The 16,387-nt window shown below is 45.9% G+C and overlaps 1 protein-coding gene across 1 annotated transcript in view; it reads left to right on the top strand.

The window, feature by feature from the left end:
* Positions 1-14,087, top strand: part of LOC111962822 (A disintegrin and metalloproteinase with thrombospondin motifs 6) — a 100,200-nt gene extending 86,113 nt beyond the window's left edge. Inside the window, 7 exon segments of the mRNA XM_070443253.1 lie at positions 632-770; positions 3,053-3,191; positions 5,543-5,552; positions 5,554-5,739; positions 5,926-6,102; positions 9,039-9,195; positions 10,990-14,087. Of these exon segments, the coding sequence (XP_070299354.1) occupies positions 632-770; positions 3,053-3,191; positions 5,543-5,552; positions 5,554-5,739; positions 5,926-6,102; positions 9,039-9,195; positions 10,990-11,099 (918 nt within the window). The 3' untranslated portion in view covers positions 11,100-14,087.
* The last annotated feature ends 2,300 nt before the right edge of the window (positions 14,088-16,387 follow it).

Here is a 16,387-nt window from a genome sequence, read left to right as displayed (position 1 = left end):
TAAGGTACAATTAAACATTAGAAAAAAGCCTTCTTAGTCCATGTGCTGGGATATAAGGGGAAATTGTGTATTCTTATTTATCAGGATGCCTACACCTCTGCTGTTACTACAGTTGGTGGCAGCATATGACTCTCCAACCCAGCTCCTCTTTAAATGTTACATTTATCCTATTTTTCAATGTAACCACGTCTGCTGACATTCTCTTTAAGTGTTTGAGAACCAAATGCTTTTCCCTCCCCATCATGTAGACCTTGCACATTCCACGTGATAAGTTGGAATTTTCTATACTTATCTGTTCCGTCTAGTAAAACATATTAGCTGACATGACATATGAGGCCAGTGGACATTCCATAGAATGGGAGGATCATAGTATTAATACATAGTTATTGTATACATTACATATATAGGACGGTGTGGGCATGTGCGCTGAGCAGACATTTAACAAAAAACACAAAAAAAAGCACGAAAAAAACACAACGCTAAATACGATAAAGGTTTGGGTCAATTCCATTTCAGTTGTTTAATTTCGGTTTATTTAAATTCAGGACCTGCACTTAAAATGAATGAATATGGAACTGAAGCCAACGCTGCAAATGTGTATAATCAAACAATGTCTTCCTCTCACTTCCAGGTTCTTCTCCAGGAGCAGAACCTGGGGATCCGTTATAAGTTCAACGTTCCCATCCAGAGAACAGGAAGTGGGGACAATGAGGTGGGCTTCTCCTGGCACCATCTGGCCTGGTCCGACTGCTCCGCCACCTGTGCTGGAGGTATGCACTGCAACAACCACATGCCCATATATGGCTTTGACCTGGTCCTGTTCATTAGGCACCAAACAAGAGAAACCATTTTGAAACTGGTTACTTGAAGTTATCCAATGCTCCCTGTCCAATAAAGAAGCACATTTTTGGTTTCTGTTGCAAAACGTTATGGCTATGTTCAACATTGTGCCCTGTGGAACACAATACTGTAAATATGGAGACTGTGGGGAGCATGAGTTTAGGTGTCAGAGATCTATGGCTTTTTAAAAGTGCTGTTCTAGCTATCTGGTAATGGAATATGGTTACACACTGTCAACATTTTTATTGTTTTCTTTTCAATAACAGTAGCTTTGAGATACATTGTGTCTTGTGTGTCTTTCCAGTCCGGACCAACCAATACTTATGGAAATACTGGAGAATACTGTGGGGTAACCCAGTATGATAATTTCACATGGGTTTGTAGGATCATAACTTTATTGCTTTCTAAATGTCATTTCAGCTTTTAAGTAAAACTTAATATGTGTTTTCCATATTTAAACCAGGCACATGAATATGGTGTAATTTCTATGAATGAGCTGCTTTGCATATCTTCGGGTTAACCAGGGCTAGCTAGCATACGATCTGGCTTGCCAGAGATACTACGGTCTGCCGGTCCAAAACCCTTGTCCTACTGCACACTGAAACCTCCTCTCTCTGAAACCACAGCGAAATGTCCACCACTGCCTCAAGAATGACTAAACCAACTCATTTTACCCCCAAAAGCAATGGGCTTTTATGAAGAAATAAATACTGTTCCTCTCCAGCTGTCGAGTATGGCCACTAAATGCCTGCAATATTCTAACAAAAAACACATATACACAGAACTGAAAAAGACCCAAAATAGAGTTCTTGGGAAAGGAGATCTATGCAAAGAGCTACAGATATCATATCATATAGATGTTTGTACCTTAGCATTGTAATATATATGACATTCTGGCTTCTGCGACTTCTACCAAGCAACACTACAACATATCAAAATCAATATAACAGATCCTTACGTTTTGGATGTGGGCCTTAAATCATATAGCCGTTGAATTTAGCTGACGCTACTAATCGTAACATTTCATTTCATGCATCTCAGTGCTAATACAACCTTTTCAAAACATCTTCTGGCATCCAGGCAACTTCACTACCCTCTCCAAGCATGATGCTTTAACACCAACCCATAAATCAGCTGTACTATGGGTGTGTATACCACTATACAAATGCCACTATACAAAGGAAAGCAGGCTGGCACGCACTCACACTCTCTCTCTGTCACCGTACGCACACGTGCATATCTCCTTGCACCAGTCAGACCAGTATGGCGTTCACCGCGTCCCCAGGCTCAATTGATATTGCATATAGAGCCTGGAAACACTGTGCAACAAAGTGAGGACTTGAAAGGGGCGTGGGTTAAAATCGAGGCGGAAGAGAGCCTGCTACAGCTGTATTAGATGGGACAATCAAAATAAATGGTCTGTCACCGGGACCACCGATTTCCCCAACTCACCTCCTTGGTCAGTGTGCTGCTCGCACTTCGAAATCCAAAGGGGAGGTTCTAAGGGTTCTGCTAGGTGGTGATGATGGACGGAGAGATCAGCCAATTAAAATCGGCGGTTGTTTCGTCCGCTCCTGCCACAGACTTCCAGTCAAGTCCCGTTCTGAGGCGCTTGGAAACCAGACGTCTTGACAGAGCAAGAGCCGGTTGGTGGGCAAGATTAGTATGGTGTAGGTCCTAGGATATGTCCATGAGACCCCATACACGCACACACACACACACACACACACACACACACACACACACACACACACACACACACACACACACACACACACACACACACACACACACACACACAGAGAGTTGGGTGACAGCGATACGGTAGCCCTCAGACTCTGCGCCAGCAGCCAAAGTAAAGAGCTGCTCCGTAAAAGTGATTTTTACCAACATATCCTGTAAGGCACCAGGCATTTACACATCTGGGTTTACCACAGACTGAAACCATCCCTTACGTCTCCACCCAAACACAGACACACTGCATCGTATGGAGCTGCCTGCTGCACTCTGGTTCATGTGCAGGAGAATAAGAAGGTGATTTCGGTACTGTTTTTTAAAACATTTTCAGGAATTAAAAGTTCATCAGGGAAATCGGTGTCGTGTGTGTTTTTGCTCCCCTTCTCAAGTCAGGGTTCCCAGGAAGTGATGCATCATACAGGAAGAGGCTGGACAATAACTGGGTGTTGTGTGTGTGTTCCCTCTTCTCTGTTAGGTTCTCAGAAGCAGGAAGTGCTGTGTAAGCGTCTGGATGATAACTCGGTGGTGCAGAACAGCTACTGTGACCCAGACAACAAACCTCCGGAGAACCAGAGGTCCTGCAACACTGAACCGTGCCCCCCGGAGTACGTACAGTAAGACTTTCATCTACAATACAGGACAATATGGTTCAATTCAATACTATACAGTGGTCATGTACAGTATCTGCCCCCCCCAGAGTATGTAAGTCTACCAGTCACTCTCAACCAGCATCACATACAATACAATGTGATACAATGCCATGCAATACAATGCCATACAATACAATACAATACAATTCAATACAATGCCATACAATACAATTCAATACAATACCATACAATGCAATACAATACATTACAATGCAATACAATGCAATACAATGTAATACAATACAATACCATACAATGTAATACAATACAATACCATACAATGTAATACAATACAATACCATACAATGTAATACCATACAATACATTGCAATACAATGCAATACAATACAATGCAATACACTACCATACCATGTAATACAATACAACACAATGCAATACAAAACATTACAATACAATACAATGCAATGCAATGCAATACAATAGCATACAATGTAATACAATACAATATAATACAACACAATACAATATATTACAATGCAATGTAATATAATATAATACAATACAATGCAATGTAATACAATACAATACAATACAATGCAATACAATACAATGTAATACAATACCATACAATGTAATACAATACAACACAATGCAATACAATGCAATGCAATAAAATACAATGCATTGCAATACAATACAATACAGTGGTCACGTACAGTACCTGCTCCCCAGGTAAGACCCTCAGACTCTATTAACCTAATGTCCATCTTGGAAAAGAAAGATATCCTGCTAAACTATGCTGGATGGGTGTACTGTATGCTAACCTGGCTCACAGGAAATACTAATACTGGTGTTGGACCACTTATTACATACAACCTTTCAATGACTGACAACCAGAGACCAACCAATAGTCGATAGTGGGTGAAGTGGGTTCAGAAGACTACACAAGCATTTAGGTCTATCATAAGCTCCGGTTAAGACTATTTCGTAAAAAAACGATAATGACTTGCCATATTAATTTGCCTTCAAGGAGTCCCTTAGCTGTAAAATGTGTTTTGAAGAAAATGCTAAAATAAAACGGCAATGATTTATAACTTCATATGTTAACTCTTTTCGAAGCTTGTTTTATGCCCAAGAATGAAAATGCTGAAAATGACCACCTGCGTTTAATTGTATTGGCTAGCTTGCGCTATGAACCATCGAGGGATAATATACGCACGAGCGTGTGTGTCCGTCTCTGTGTCAGTGAGTGGTGAGTGCACGCACGCATCCTTAGAGAGTGTGTGTGTTGTTGCGGTGTGGTGGCTGTGTTGTGTGTGTGTGTGTGGCTGGTGTGTGTGTGCGCGGCAGCTGTGTTGTGTTTTGTGTTTGGTGTTGCTGTGTGTTGTGGTTGGTGTTGTGGTGTTGGTGTGTGTGTGTGTGCTGTGTGTGTGTTTGGTGGTGTGCTGCTTGTGATGCTTGTGTTGGTGGCCAAAAACGCTTAGCCTCTCTGCAATGCTGAGGGAACGGCAGTCAACAAGTTCAATCAATGTCTCAATGTTCAATTGGAAAAAAGATTTAATACTTTTGGCCTATGGGCTGAAGCCGTCTCCAACAGTGATGTTGTATATTTGGTTGGTAGGATGATAATCGTTACGGTAGCATGGGCATCGTAATGAACTGAGTATGACCCGTTCCTGGGCTTCACTCAATTCCAAGAAACTAATATTTGAATCATCAGCTCACCATTAAGGGCCAGGTTGACTAGGAAAAACCACTATCTATGGTATTCAGCTTTTAGTTACCTTTTCTTCTCTCGTTCTCAGACAGCCCTTGTTGCCCATTGCAGTATATCTAAGTGCAACTGCTACAATTTTTCAATAGGAAATGCAAACATAGGTGTCCACAGTAGGAGAGTACTGGATCAACATGACGTGTACATGATGTTTTAGATATACCCAGCATCATGGGGCGGGGGGGGGTGGATAGCGACCCAGATCGCGGAGTACAATGTTAATTCTCTTACATTCCTGTGGAATGACCGTTGAACTGGGATCAGGAATGTAACGTCTCCCAGTGTCGTGCTGTGTGTGTGTGCTGTGTTCTGAACAACATGTGTGTAGTTTAGAAAAAATGTTGCCCTTAAAGGAATTAGTCTTGCATCTGCACAGAAAATATTTCCTCCAGAATACAATTGAAGCATATTATCAATTTCTGATACTGCTAATACTGGGGGCCATATTGAAGACAGATCTGATACATTATGGTCAATGGGACGCTCCTCTTAAGTGACGTTCCATGTCGTTCCATTCCCAGTTATGGTTATAGTCGTTGGTCTCTAGTTGTCTCGATTCGTGTTGTATGTGTGCGTTTAGCTCGGACTGGCTCGTACTGTTGGAAGACGTGTGACGCGGGATCGGACCTCGGAGGTGTCTGGCATGCAGGAAAGATGGGCCTGCTGATGAGGTAGACCCTGGAGGACAGCCACTGTCTGACGCACCGACCAATAGAACGAGAGGCCTGCAACAACCAGTCCTGCCCCCCTCGGTGGGTCACTCTGGATTGGTCAGAGGTAAGAGAAGGACCGCCTCTTTTTACATCCCAGCGGGAAAAACTGGTCATTTTAACCAGTTTTGTCCACTGGGATCACTTTGCGTGACAGCAGTAGTTGTAATAGGGAACTACAAATGTTTAATGTAGAAAAAAGTCAAAGGTGAATCGTTTTATTGAGCTTTTCTCTTCTTCCTTTTGCTCCCAGTGTACGCCCAAATGTGGCCCTGGGTTCAAGCACCGCATTGTGCTGTGTAAGAGCAACGACCTGACCAAGACCTTCCCCCCCGCCCACTGTCCCTCCCACAATAAGCCCCCCGTCAGGATCCGCTGTAGTCTGGGACGCTGTCCGCCACCTAGATGGATCCCAGGGGAATGGGGACAGGTAAGATTGGTTCCCCCTTCAGAAATCATTGCTTCCTTTCACTTTTCATTGCTTCAATATGTCTTGAGATGAAGATGTCAACATGTTTGTACCAAAGGCAGGTAAACTAAGCTATTCTAAGAAGAACAGACACCAAATCCCCTGTTTTGGTGAACAGCCAACAGAATTTATGGTTTGATCATAAACTGGGGTCCCTAGAGAGCTGATCACATGTGCCTGTCCAACCTGTCTGTCTGCCTGTGTATTGCGTGCGGGCCTGTGTGTGTGTGTGATTGTGTGCTGCGGCCCCAGTCAGATCTCAACCATCCCATCAACACGTGTCTGGCCCCTGTGCCCACCGGGCCACCAGGCTTACCCTCCCTTCAGATCAGGCTCTGTGGAGCCTCACATCCCAGCCTGCATGTCATCTCCTCCCAATTAGACGGCCTTTATTAGGGCCCAGGCCAGCCCTGACAGATGGCCCACGTCAATGGAGGGTCTTAAGTGGGATTTGAACCAGTGACCTTTTGGCCTCCGGCAGCGAAACCGGGGAGTGAAGCACGACCTTCACAACAAGCTGCCCTTTCTATGGCTCAGGGAGAGGAGAGACAGGCCAGTGACCTTTTGGCCTCCGGCAGCGAAACCGGGGAGTGAAGCACGACCTTCACAACAAGCTGCCCTTTCTATGGCTCAGGGAGAGGAGAGACAGGGGTGAGAGACAGGAGGAGAGGAGAGGGTGAAAGGTGTAATTATAGAGGGGGAGGGAGAGGGAATGAGAGGAGGGAGAGAGGAATGGGCCAATGGGAGAGAGAAAGAAAGAGATAGAGAGAGAGAGAGAGAGTGTGTGAGAAAGTCCTTGGTCTAAACAAACTTAAAGCTGTGGTGTTACTGGTATATATTAGACCCAACAACCCTGTTGTTTGAAGGGCTGATTGAAGTGGCAGCACCGGGTGTTGTTGTTATGAGAACCTGGAACCATGACCTCTAACCTCTAACCCCCCACAGTTCCTTTAATACCACAACAAAGTCCACCACAACCTGGTTAGGCCCCTAAATAACATCCAGGTATCCAGAAGCCTTCTACTACAGAACCTGACCAGAGAAATTCTCTCGTTACAGACAAGTAAGAAAGGGGGATACCTAGTCAGTTGTACAACTGAATGGTGTCTTCTGCATTTAACCCAACCGAGAGCTACCATAATCGACATCCACGTCTTCGGCGCCAAGGGAACAGTGGTTTACCTGCTTTGCTCAGGGGTAGATCGGCAGATTTTTACCTTGTCAGCTCGGGGATTCGATCCAGCAACCTTTCGGTTACTGGCCCAACGCTCTAACCACTAGGCTACCTGCCGCCCCAGAGAACTACTACGGTACAGATAATAACATTGACAGGAGAACTGTTATGTTGGACTGATAACCCTGGCTGATGTACAGTAGTTAACTAGATGTTTCCAGCTGATGCAACTATAGCTGGTCGCTACCATCTCTCTGTTCTAATGTAAACAAGCTGACTGCAGTCTGACTGATGCCCATTAAATAATTACTACTGTATCACATTCCTCCCTTAATCGTCTGTGCATGTAGAATGTTCATTCTATTTCTATGCATGTTCATTCTATTTCTATGCACGTTCATTCTATTTCTATGCACGTTCATTCTATTTCTCTGCACGTTCATTCTATTTCTCTGCACGTTCATTCTATTTCTCTGCACGTTCATTCTATTTCTATGCACGTTCATTCTATTTCTATGCACGTTCATTCTATTTCTATGCACGTTCATTCTATTTACATTTACATTTAAGTCATTTAGCAGACGCTCTTATCCAGAGCGACTTACAAATTGGTGCATTCACCTTATGATATCCAGTGGAACAACCACTTTACAATAGTGCATCTAACTCATTTAAGGGGGAGGGGGGGTTAGAAGGATTACTTTATCCTATCCTAGGTATTCCTTAAAGAGGTGGGGTTTCAGGTGTCTCCGGAAGGTGGTGATTGACTCCGCTGACCTGGCGTCGTGAGGGAGTTTGTTCCACCATTGGGGTGCCAGAGCAGCGAACAGTTTTGACTGGGCTGAGCGGGAACTGTACTTCCTCAGAGGTAGGGAGGCGAGCAGGCCAGAGGTGGATGAACGCAGTGCCCTTGTTTGGGTGTAGGGCCTGATCAGAGCCTGAAGGTACGGAGGTGCCGTTCCCCTCACAGCTCCGTAGGCAAGCACCATGGTCTTGTAGCGGATGCGAGCTTCAACTGGAAGCCAGTGGAGAGAGCGGAGGAGCGGGGTGACGTGAGAGAACTTGGGAAGGTTGAACACCAGACGGGCTGCGGCGTTCTGGATGAGTTGTAGGGGTTTAATGGCACAGGCAGGGAGCCCAGCCAACAGCATATTTCTATGCACGTTCATTCTATTTCTATGCACGTGCATGTACTGTATGTTTGTGTGTGGTCAGACTCAGTCACTTAAACAGTTCAGGAAGGCCATTCTACTTACCTTGGCTTTTCAACTCTCTCTCTCTCTCTCATCGTTCTCTTAACGGTGACTTAATAGGATGAGCTACTGTGTCCGTAGTGATTAGTCAGACTCCCTGAGTGTCTGCCGAGAAGGCAACACAGGGGGCAGTGAGAATCTGCACACTCAGACTAGGCTAAGCTAAGCTTGGCCCATAGAGGTAACCTTTTGGTTACTGGCCCAACGCTCTAACCGTTAGGCTACCTGGCGCCCCATTATTATTAAACGCCATCAACATTACACTGCCAGACAGCAGGAAAGTGCTGTTTGACTGTGTATATGACTCAATTACTATAGGTTATAACACATGGGTGTGAGTTTTAACAGTGTGGCTGTGTTGAGGGTTAATAACTCTGTGTCTTTTGACCGCAGTATGTGGTTAATAATGTGGTTCAGTGTTTGGTGCAGTGTGATTAATAATGTGTGTGTGTGTGTGTGTTTCGCCACAGTGCTCAGCGCAGTGTGGGCTGGGCCAGCAGATGCGGACGGTGCAGTGTCTCTCCTACACGGGCCAGCCCTCCAGTGACTGTACCGAGGGCCTCAGACCCACTGCCATGCAGCAGTGTGAGAGCAAGTGTGACGCCATGCCCATCGCCAACGGTGACGGTGAGTACAGAACACACACACACAAACTCACACATCCACACAGAGCCCTCACCCACCAATCAAGCCGTGTGACCTAAACACGGTGGGGTGACACAACTCTCACGGAACACACCACATTCATCTCCCCATTGAGGTGGAGCTGGCTGCGGGTCAGAGCAGCCTGTACTCTCTATCCTCCTTTGCCTGCTATGATGGATGTGTGTTAGGATGCCTAGGGACAGGCCCAGGCAACACGCCGATGGGGATGAATGGAAACGCTGAGCAGGACAAGGTGTGTGGAGAGAGCTAACGGCTAATTGGATTAGCTTCAGGCTAATTGTCCCGTACAGACAGACAGAGAGACGGACAGCAGTGAGAGCATGTCTCCCTCCCAGGCCACAGCCTGATAAGACATTTAGAGGTTCTGCCAAACTGTGTCTGTGGTGGTGGTTGTGGTGGGGGGTGGGGGTGTTATTACATTGTGAAGGGTTGAGAGAGAGATTCATCTGGCCTAGCCTCGGACTACTACTACAAGCCCACACTCAAGACAGACGGTAATGGTTGCTTATGATTATTCATCTGTGAAGGAGCATACGAGCCAGGTCTCTTTTACAAAATACGTTTTACCTCAACGAGACCGACGTGGATTGATACATACGAAGTAAGAAAGAAGAGAAAGAAGCTGATCTTGCACATAGCGGTAAGAGTAAGAGCTTAGAAAGCCCGAATAATAGTCCTTTTCAGAAGACGGGGCCAACGTGATTAACAGGAAAGTGCTCATGTGAAGTGAGATAGTTCTAGACGTTCCTTTGGTATGGTTTATCCTCTTTACTTAATCATATAGCACACATAGAGAGGGAGGGAGAGATAGTGAGAGAAAGGTGGGAGCCTTACAGCAGGCCATCCATCAGCTGGAACGTACCACTACACAGCAACACGGAGGGGAGATTTTTTAGGGCCGGTTGTTGTAAGAGACAAGAGAAACTTGGAATAGTCCACAGTGTTTCTCGACCTTATTTGTACCAGGGACAGGCTCGGAGGACCGCTTATATTAAATCTAACAGCTAAGACCTGACTAAATAGGTGTCAGACAATTATCTCTGGGACCGGTGCCGGTGCACCTGCTGGAGGTTAGAAACACTGGTCTGGAATGCATTTAATTCATTTGAATCGAGTGCGATGCACACACACACACACAGACACACACACACAGACACATACACACAGACACACACACACACACACACACACACACACCACACACACACACACACACACACACACACACACACACACACACACACACACACACCACACACACACACTACACGCACATACACACAGACACACACACACATACACACATACACACAGACACACACACACAGACACACACAACACACATAACACACACACACACAGACACACACACACATACACACACAGACACACATACACACACATACACACACACATGCACACACACACATACCAACACACACACCACACAAACACACACACACACACACACACACACACACACACACACAGACAGCACACACACAGACACACATACACACACATACACACACACATGCACACACACACATACACATACACAGACATACACACACACACAGACACATACACACACACACACACACACACACAGACACACACACACACAGACAGACACACACACACACACACACACACACACAGACAGCCACACACATGTGGTTCATTGTCTTTCCTCTCCTCTTGATCTTCTTCTTTCCTTTATCTTCTATTTAACTTTTGTATTTTTCTCTCCAGAATGCAAAGACGTAAACAAAGTGGCATATTGCCCACTGGTGCTGAAGTTCAAGTTCTGTGGCCGTGCGTACTTCAGACAGATGTGCTGCAAGACGTGCCAAGGACGCTGACCCACTGAGAGAGAGAACGGGAGGAAGACAGAGAGGAAGAGAAGGAGCTGGAGGGGAACGAGAGAGACAGACAACGGGAAGAGTGAAAGAAACGCAAGACCAGTAGAAGAGGAGGAGGAACGAGGATTAGGAGACACTGGGACGAGAGAAGAAAAGAGGGATTTCGCCCGTTTGTTACACCTGCTACCCCCTCACACTCCTCCCCCCCACACCCCATCATCACCGTGGAAACCTAACCACTGCTCAGCGGACAAGCTGACACAGACGTTTATTGCTGTCACTTCTGTGAAGTGGGAACCTTAGAGGACTACTGTTACTGATGTTATTTTTATTATAATAATAATAATTAATATTATTTTTTATTATTTCATTGTCGTCTGATTGTTGTCGTTGTTCGTTGTTGTTGTTGTTTGAATCCAACGTGCTGGACACATCACACATAGAGCAGAAGCACCGCAGGGATGTAGGGAGTAGCCACTGGAAGGAGAGGAAAGGAGAGGAGGAAGGAGTGTAGCTTAGAAATGGAGGTGGGTGTCGTAATGGTGCTATACGGATAGACAGACAGACTGTTGCTCCGGTGCACTAGCGTGCGTGAATATCCCATCAATTACACCTAGACACTCCCACATCACCAAACCCACCAGTACTGTAATGAACTCCCGTTCAAGACGTCATCGCCCGTGGTGACGTCTTGTCTGTGACTATGCCACGTGTTGTCAATGGAGTCCTGGGGGGCGATGAGATGACAGAGTGCATGTTTCTAAACATGTTCTGTGCTGGAACCAGAAAACGAGGTGCTTTGTCTGGAGTTATTGCTACTTCCGTGTTATCAGAGGAGCTGAACACAAGGTCAGGGGGTGCTACGGTCAGATCATTCTTCTGTTGTATGTCTGCGTCTCTTCTTTTCTGTTCTCGAAAGGAGGGGTGCCTTCGTCTCAAACAACACTCACGTTGTGCCAGAACCTTTAAGAAGGAGGCCCATTGTTGATGCAAAATAATGGATTTGTGAAAAGTCCCTAATATTGCAAACCGCACCGTTTGTCATTGAAGTAAGTACTGAACTGGCTTTGAAGTACCTTATTGTTGTTACCATTATCGTTATTATCATGTAGTTATTATCATGTAGTGGTTATACTCCACCTCCAAATAGCCTCATCAAAATGCATTGGAGATAGTTACTATTCGTGAACTATGCTGTAATCAAAGCCGGAGGACCTCTGTATCAGCTCTATAACAGTGTATGTGTAGTGCCGGGGTTTCATCAGCGTGGGAAGAACGCACGGCCTCTTCAGCACTGTGACTGGAGTTAAGTGAAGGGCCAGTACTCGCACACACACACTCGCACACACACGTCCCTCCCAGCAGACCACGACGTGTTGCCAGACCACGCAGATCCGGTCTGCCTCAGACAGACTACCTCCAGATACTGTCACCCCCCCCTCCTCTTTGCTCCCCACCTCCATTCTTCAAAGAGAGTACAAAAAGCAAATAACAGAATATTATGCAACACAGTGGTGCTTTTTTTTATTCTTTTTTTTTTATTCCGGTGGAATACTGTTTGTTTCCGTTGCCGCCTCCTCGTTTCTTCTTCCTCTTCAAGTGGGAGGCCTTTCCTGGCTTCACCCTGTCCTCCCCCAGGCTCTTCTCCCTGGCTCTTCTCCCTGGCTCTTCTCCCAGGCTCTTCCCCCAGGCTCTTCTCCCTGGCTCTTCTCCCAGGCTCTTCTCCCAGGCTCTTCTCCCAGGCTCTTCCCCCAGGCTCTTCTCCCAGGCTCTTCTCCCAGGCTCTTCTCCCAGGCTCTTCTCCCTGGCTCTTCTCCCTGGCCTCTACCTGGCCTCTACCCGGCCCGTGGTGCTATAGAAACGGGTGCATTCACTCTATAGGCTGGATCTGTTCTGAGTAATATGAACACTAAGACAGTATCTATGTTTGTTAATGCTGGCAATGTTGTTGTTTGTTTCAAATGATCTCTTCTTACCTCACACTGGGAACTTTCATTGATGGTGTAGTATCGTGTAGTAACCTCGCACACCCAAACACAACACCGCCACCCCTCACCCCTGATCCCTGACCCCTATACATGGAATTCCAGCCAGTTGTATCCTGTATTATTCCTAGTGGTGTCAAACATTCTTCCAATATAAACCTTACCCAAGTGACATTGCTGCTGGCGTTGGTTCGGGGTTTGTGAAAAGGGACCACCACCTGTGTGTGGAACTGACCCACAGTTCCAGACAGCCTCAGACCCATATGGAGCCATGCTGCGGAGGATTAACCAGTAGGACTTAACGGAACCCCCATACCATTGGGGAAGACAATTTAGGAGTCATAAACGGACCACGTGGGGACTGCTACAATCATGCTGCTGCTACTTTCTGGTAGCCACCTCCAGTGTCACTAAGGACGTTAGGACCGTGATCTTTGGCGATGAAACGTTGAACCAGGACGTTTGGACATTAGTGGACGATGAAAACGAAAGCATTGGACCTGTATTGAACTCAACATGCTGGGGCTTCTTCCAGAGCTGTTTCTATGTCAAATCCTGAGGCTTGAAGTAACAGTTTATTGGCATTGGGACACGGAGCCTACAGACAGACAGACAGAGAGACAGACTGACTGACAGAGGCACTCTAGAAGATGCTCAATCCAACTGGTACTCGTAGCTGTGAACTTGGACGTTATGAATGTCACATTGCTTTACCACGTACCTTCAAGGGCAAGAGAGACATGAAAAAGAACAAGCATTATTTGATTAGTTGCGTATATTTTATATTCAGTATTAATGTTGGTACACTGTTACTAATATTTTTTTTTACATTGTAAATGAAATGCTAATTTATTGCCATGTGCCACTTGTCATACATTTGCTTCACTGCATGCGAACATAACGTTAGTCTTGTGAGAAATAAATGCAGTGAAATAGGGCCCCTTCACCAAACTGATTTAACGTAGATTCATTACGACAATAAAAAGAGCAGCTTCTGAAGAGACTCTGCGTTAGATGGCTTCTGTTTTTCCCTGAAGTGTGTGAACAAACCGCTTGTGTCTGTGTTTCAAGATCTGAGATCTTCTAAGGACGTTCCACGACTCTTCCGACGCTCTAAAATATCGTGTGGACAGATTTTCATTCTGAAGGTGCTTAAGTGGACTGAGTTTGACATTTTTTGTTCTGGCCCAGTAGTAACACCCCTGATTCAAGCAGTATGTTATTTCATCTCCGGCTGTTAAAAGCTTTGGCCACCAAATGCAATTTGATACTGGTCAGTCCATTCACCAAGTACTGGGAACCTGAGGCTCTAACACCTGATAGCAGGACACCAGAACACTGAATCCCCGGTTAATAGCGACTAACAAGTGCATCTATTCACTGCAGTATAGGCTACAGCATGCAGAGCTAAGCTACCCAATCCTAGACACCCTTACTTCATAGTGATACATGTGTGATTTCCATACAGGTCACCTTTGGTTACTATGGAACTGTCGGGGTGGAACTCCAGTCTGTATGATCTGGCTACTAGTACCTTCATCCCCACTGGGACCTGCTGAGGCTTTCTCTAGGACTCCTTGGTAATGAAGTCTAAATAAACCCCATCTACCCCGCTTGGCTCATTAACACCTGTTTCTCATGATAATCCACAGCCTCCTGCTACACAGACAGAAAGAAAGACGGGCTGTTATGTCTAGCGTGCGTGTCCCAGTTTAAAATACCTATGTGCGTGTCTGGCTAGGCTTCTGTCCTGCTGGCCAACTGCAGGGGTCTGTGATTACATTACCCTTGAGGAGGAGAGAAAGAGGAAAGAAAGGGAAACGAGGAAGAGGAACAGAGGAGAGAGAGAGGGATGAGGAGGACGAGAGACGATTCTCAGAAAGAGGAAAAAGGTGAGACGGTTCAGGCTGAGGGATTCAACAGCTGCTCTCCCAACTGACACGTGATGCACGCCAGCGACCCCGGTTCGGCTGTTTACATGCCTGGGTTGTCAGCAGCCACAACAGAGAGGAGAGCCGAGGTCCACAGACAGAAACAATGACATTCCTCATATCACCATATCACTACAAACACCATATACGGCTTCTACGAAGCTGAAATACGATTGTATGTACAGTACAGTTCTGGTGGTGCAATATGTTAGAGGGGTAGGGCCAAGCCCAGCTCCATATTGGGTTTGTTTACTAAAGGACTGTGCTTGTATGAAAGGGATCCACCGTTGAATTTTTTTTGTGATTTTCCAGAAGCAGTAAACTGCATAGAATGCGTCATCAGGGGAACAGACATTCTCTACATAGATCCATGACAAGATTGACTTGTTGGTGATCCTTAAAACGTTATGTCCCATTGGGCACTCACTGGTTGAGTCGACGTCGTTTCCACGTCATTTCAATTCAATTACGTTGAACCAATGTGGAATAGAAGTTGAATTGACGTCTGTGTCCGGTGGGGGTGCTGCCCCAGCATAGTATCGTTTAACTGTTTATCCAGCGGCACGTGGGTGATGTAACATAAATCAACAATGACCGTTTTCATTCATCTGCAGGACAAGATAGCACCTGGTTCGTCTCTCACACACACCTCACCAGATGCCTATCTCACTCCTGCCAAGTTCCTCTCCTGGACTCAGTAGCCTGTGCACAGCGGTAGTCTTACCTGATACAACAGAAACACTTGAAACAAAAGCATATTTTATGACACTCAAAGACTCCTTCACAAACCCTGTATAATGCCTACGTAAATGCTTCAGAACGTTCTCTCTCTCTCTCTCTCTCTCTCTCTCTCTCTCTCTCTCTCTCTCTCTCTCTACGCCTGTTGTCAAGGCTATACTATTAGTCCCTGTGGCATATTCCATGTGTGTGAGAATGAACGTGCTGAAGTGGGTTCCCAGTACGTTAGCTGTCTGAGGTGACAGGGGTCTGTGGGAGATCTGTAGCGGCTGCTGACGAAGAGGTGCTCCGTAGACTCCATCCTCATCCACGCTCTACTCTGTACATGGACACACAGTTACAGACAGTGAGAAAAGCCATTCCCCTCATTAGTAAAAACACTCTCGGGGCATTTAGACACACACACGCACTCTCACACCCCTCCTCACACACATTGCTAGCACGCCTACAAGTGCATCTTCATCAAAGCCTCCAAGAAGGTATTTGTGACTTTTAAGCTGCCTCTCCTGGCAGTGTTTGGATCAAGACCAGTGGCTGGTTCTAATCCTCCTCACCTCTGGACCTGGGAAACACAAATCCTAGTGCCAGACCCTTCCCTGACAGAAACACAGATCCTAGCCTGGCAGGGAGCCAA

Source organism: Salvelinus sp. IW2-2015, linkage group LG4q.1:29 (assembly GCF_002910315.2).
Source record: "Salvelinus sp. IW2-2015 linkage group LG4q.1:29, ASM291031v2, whole genome shotgun sequence".
In the NCBI taxonomy this organism is placed as follows: Eukaryota; Metazoa; Chordata; class Actinopteri; order Salmoniformes; family Salmonidae; genus Salvelinus; species Salvelinus sp. IW2-2015.
This window is presented reverse-complemented; position numbering and strand designations above follow the sequence as displayed.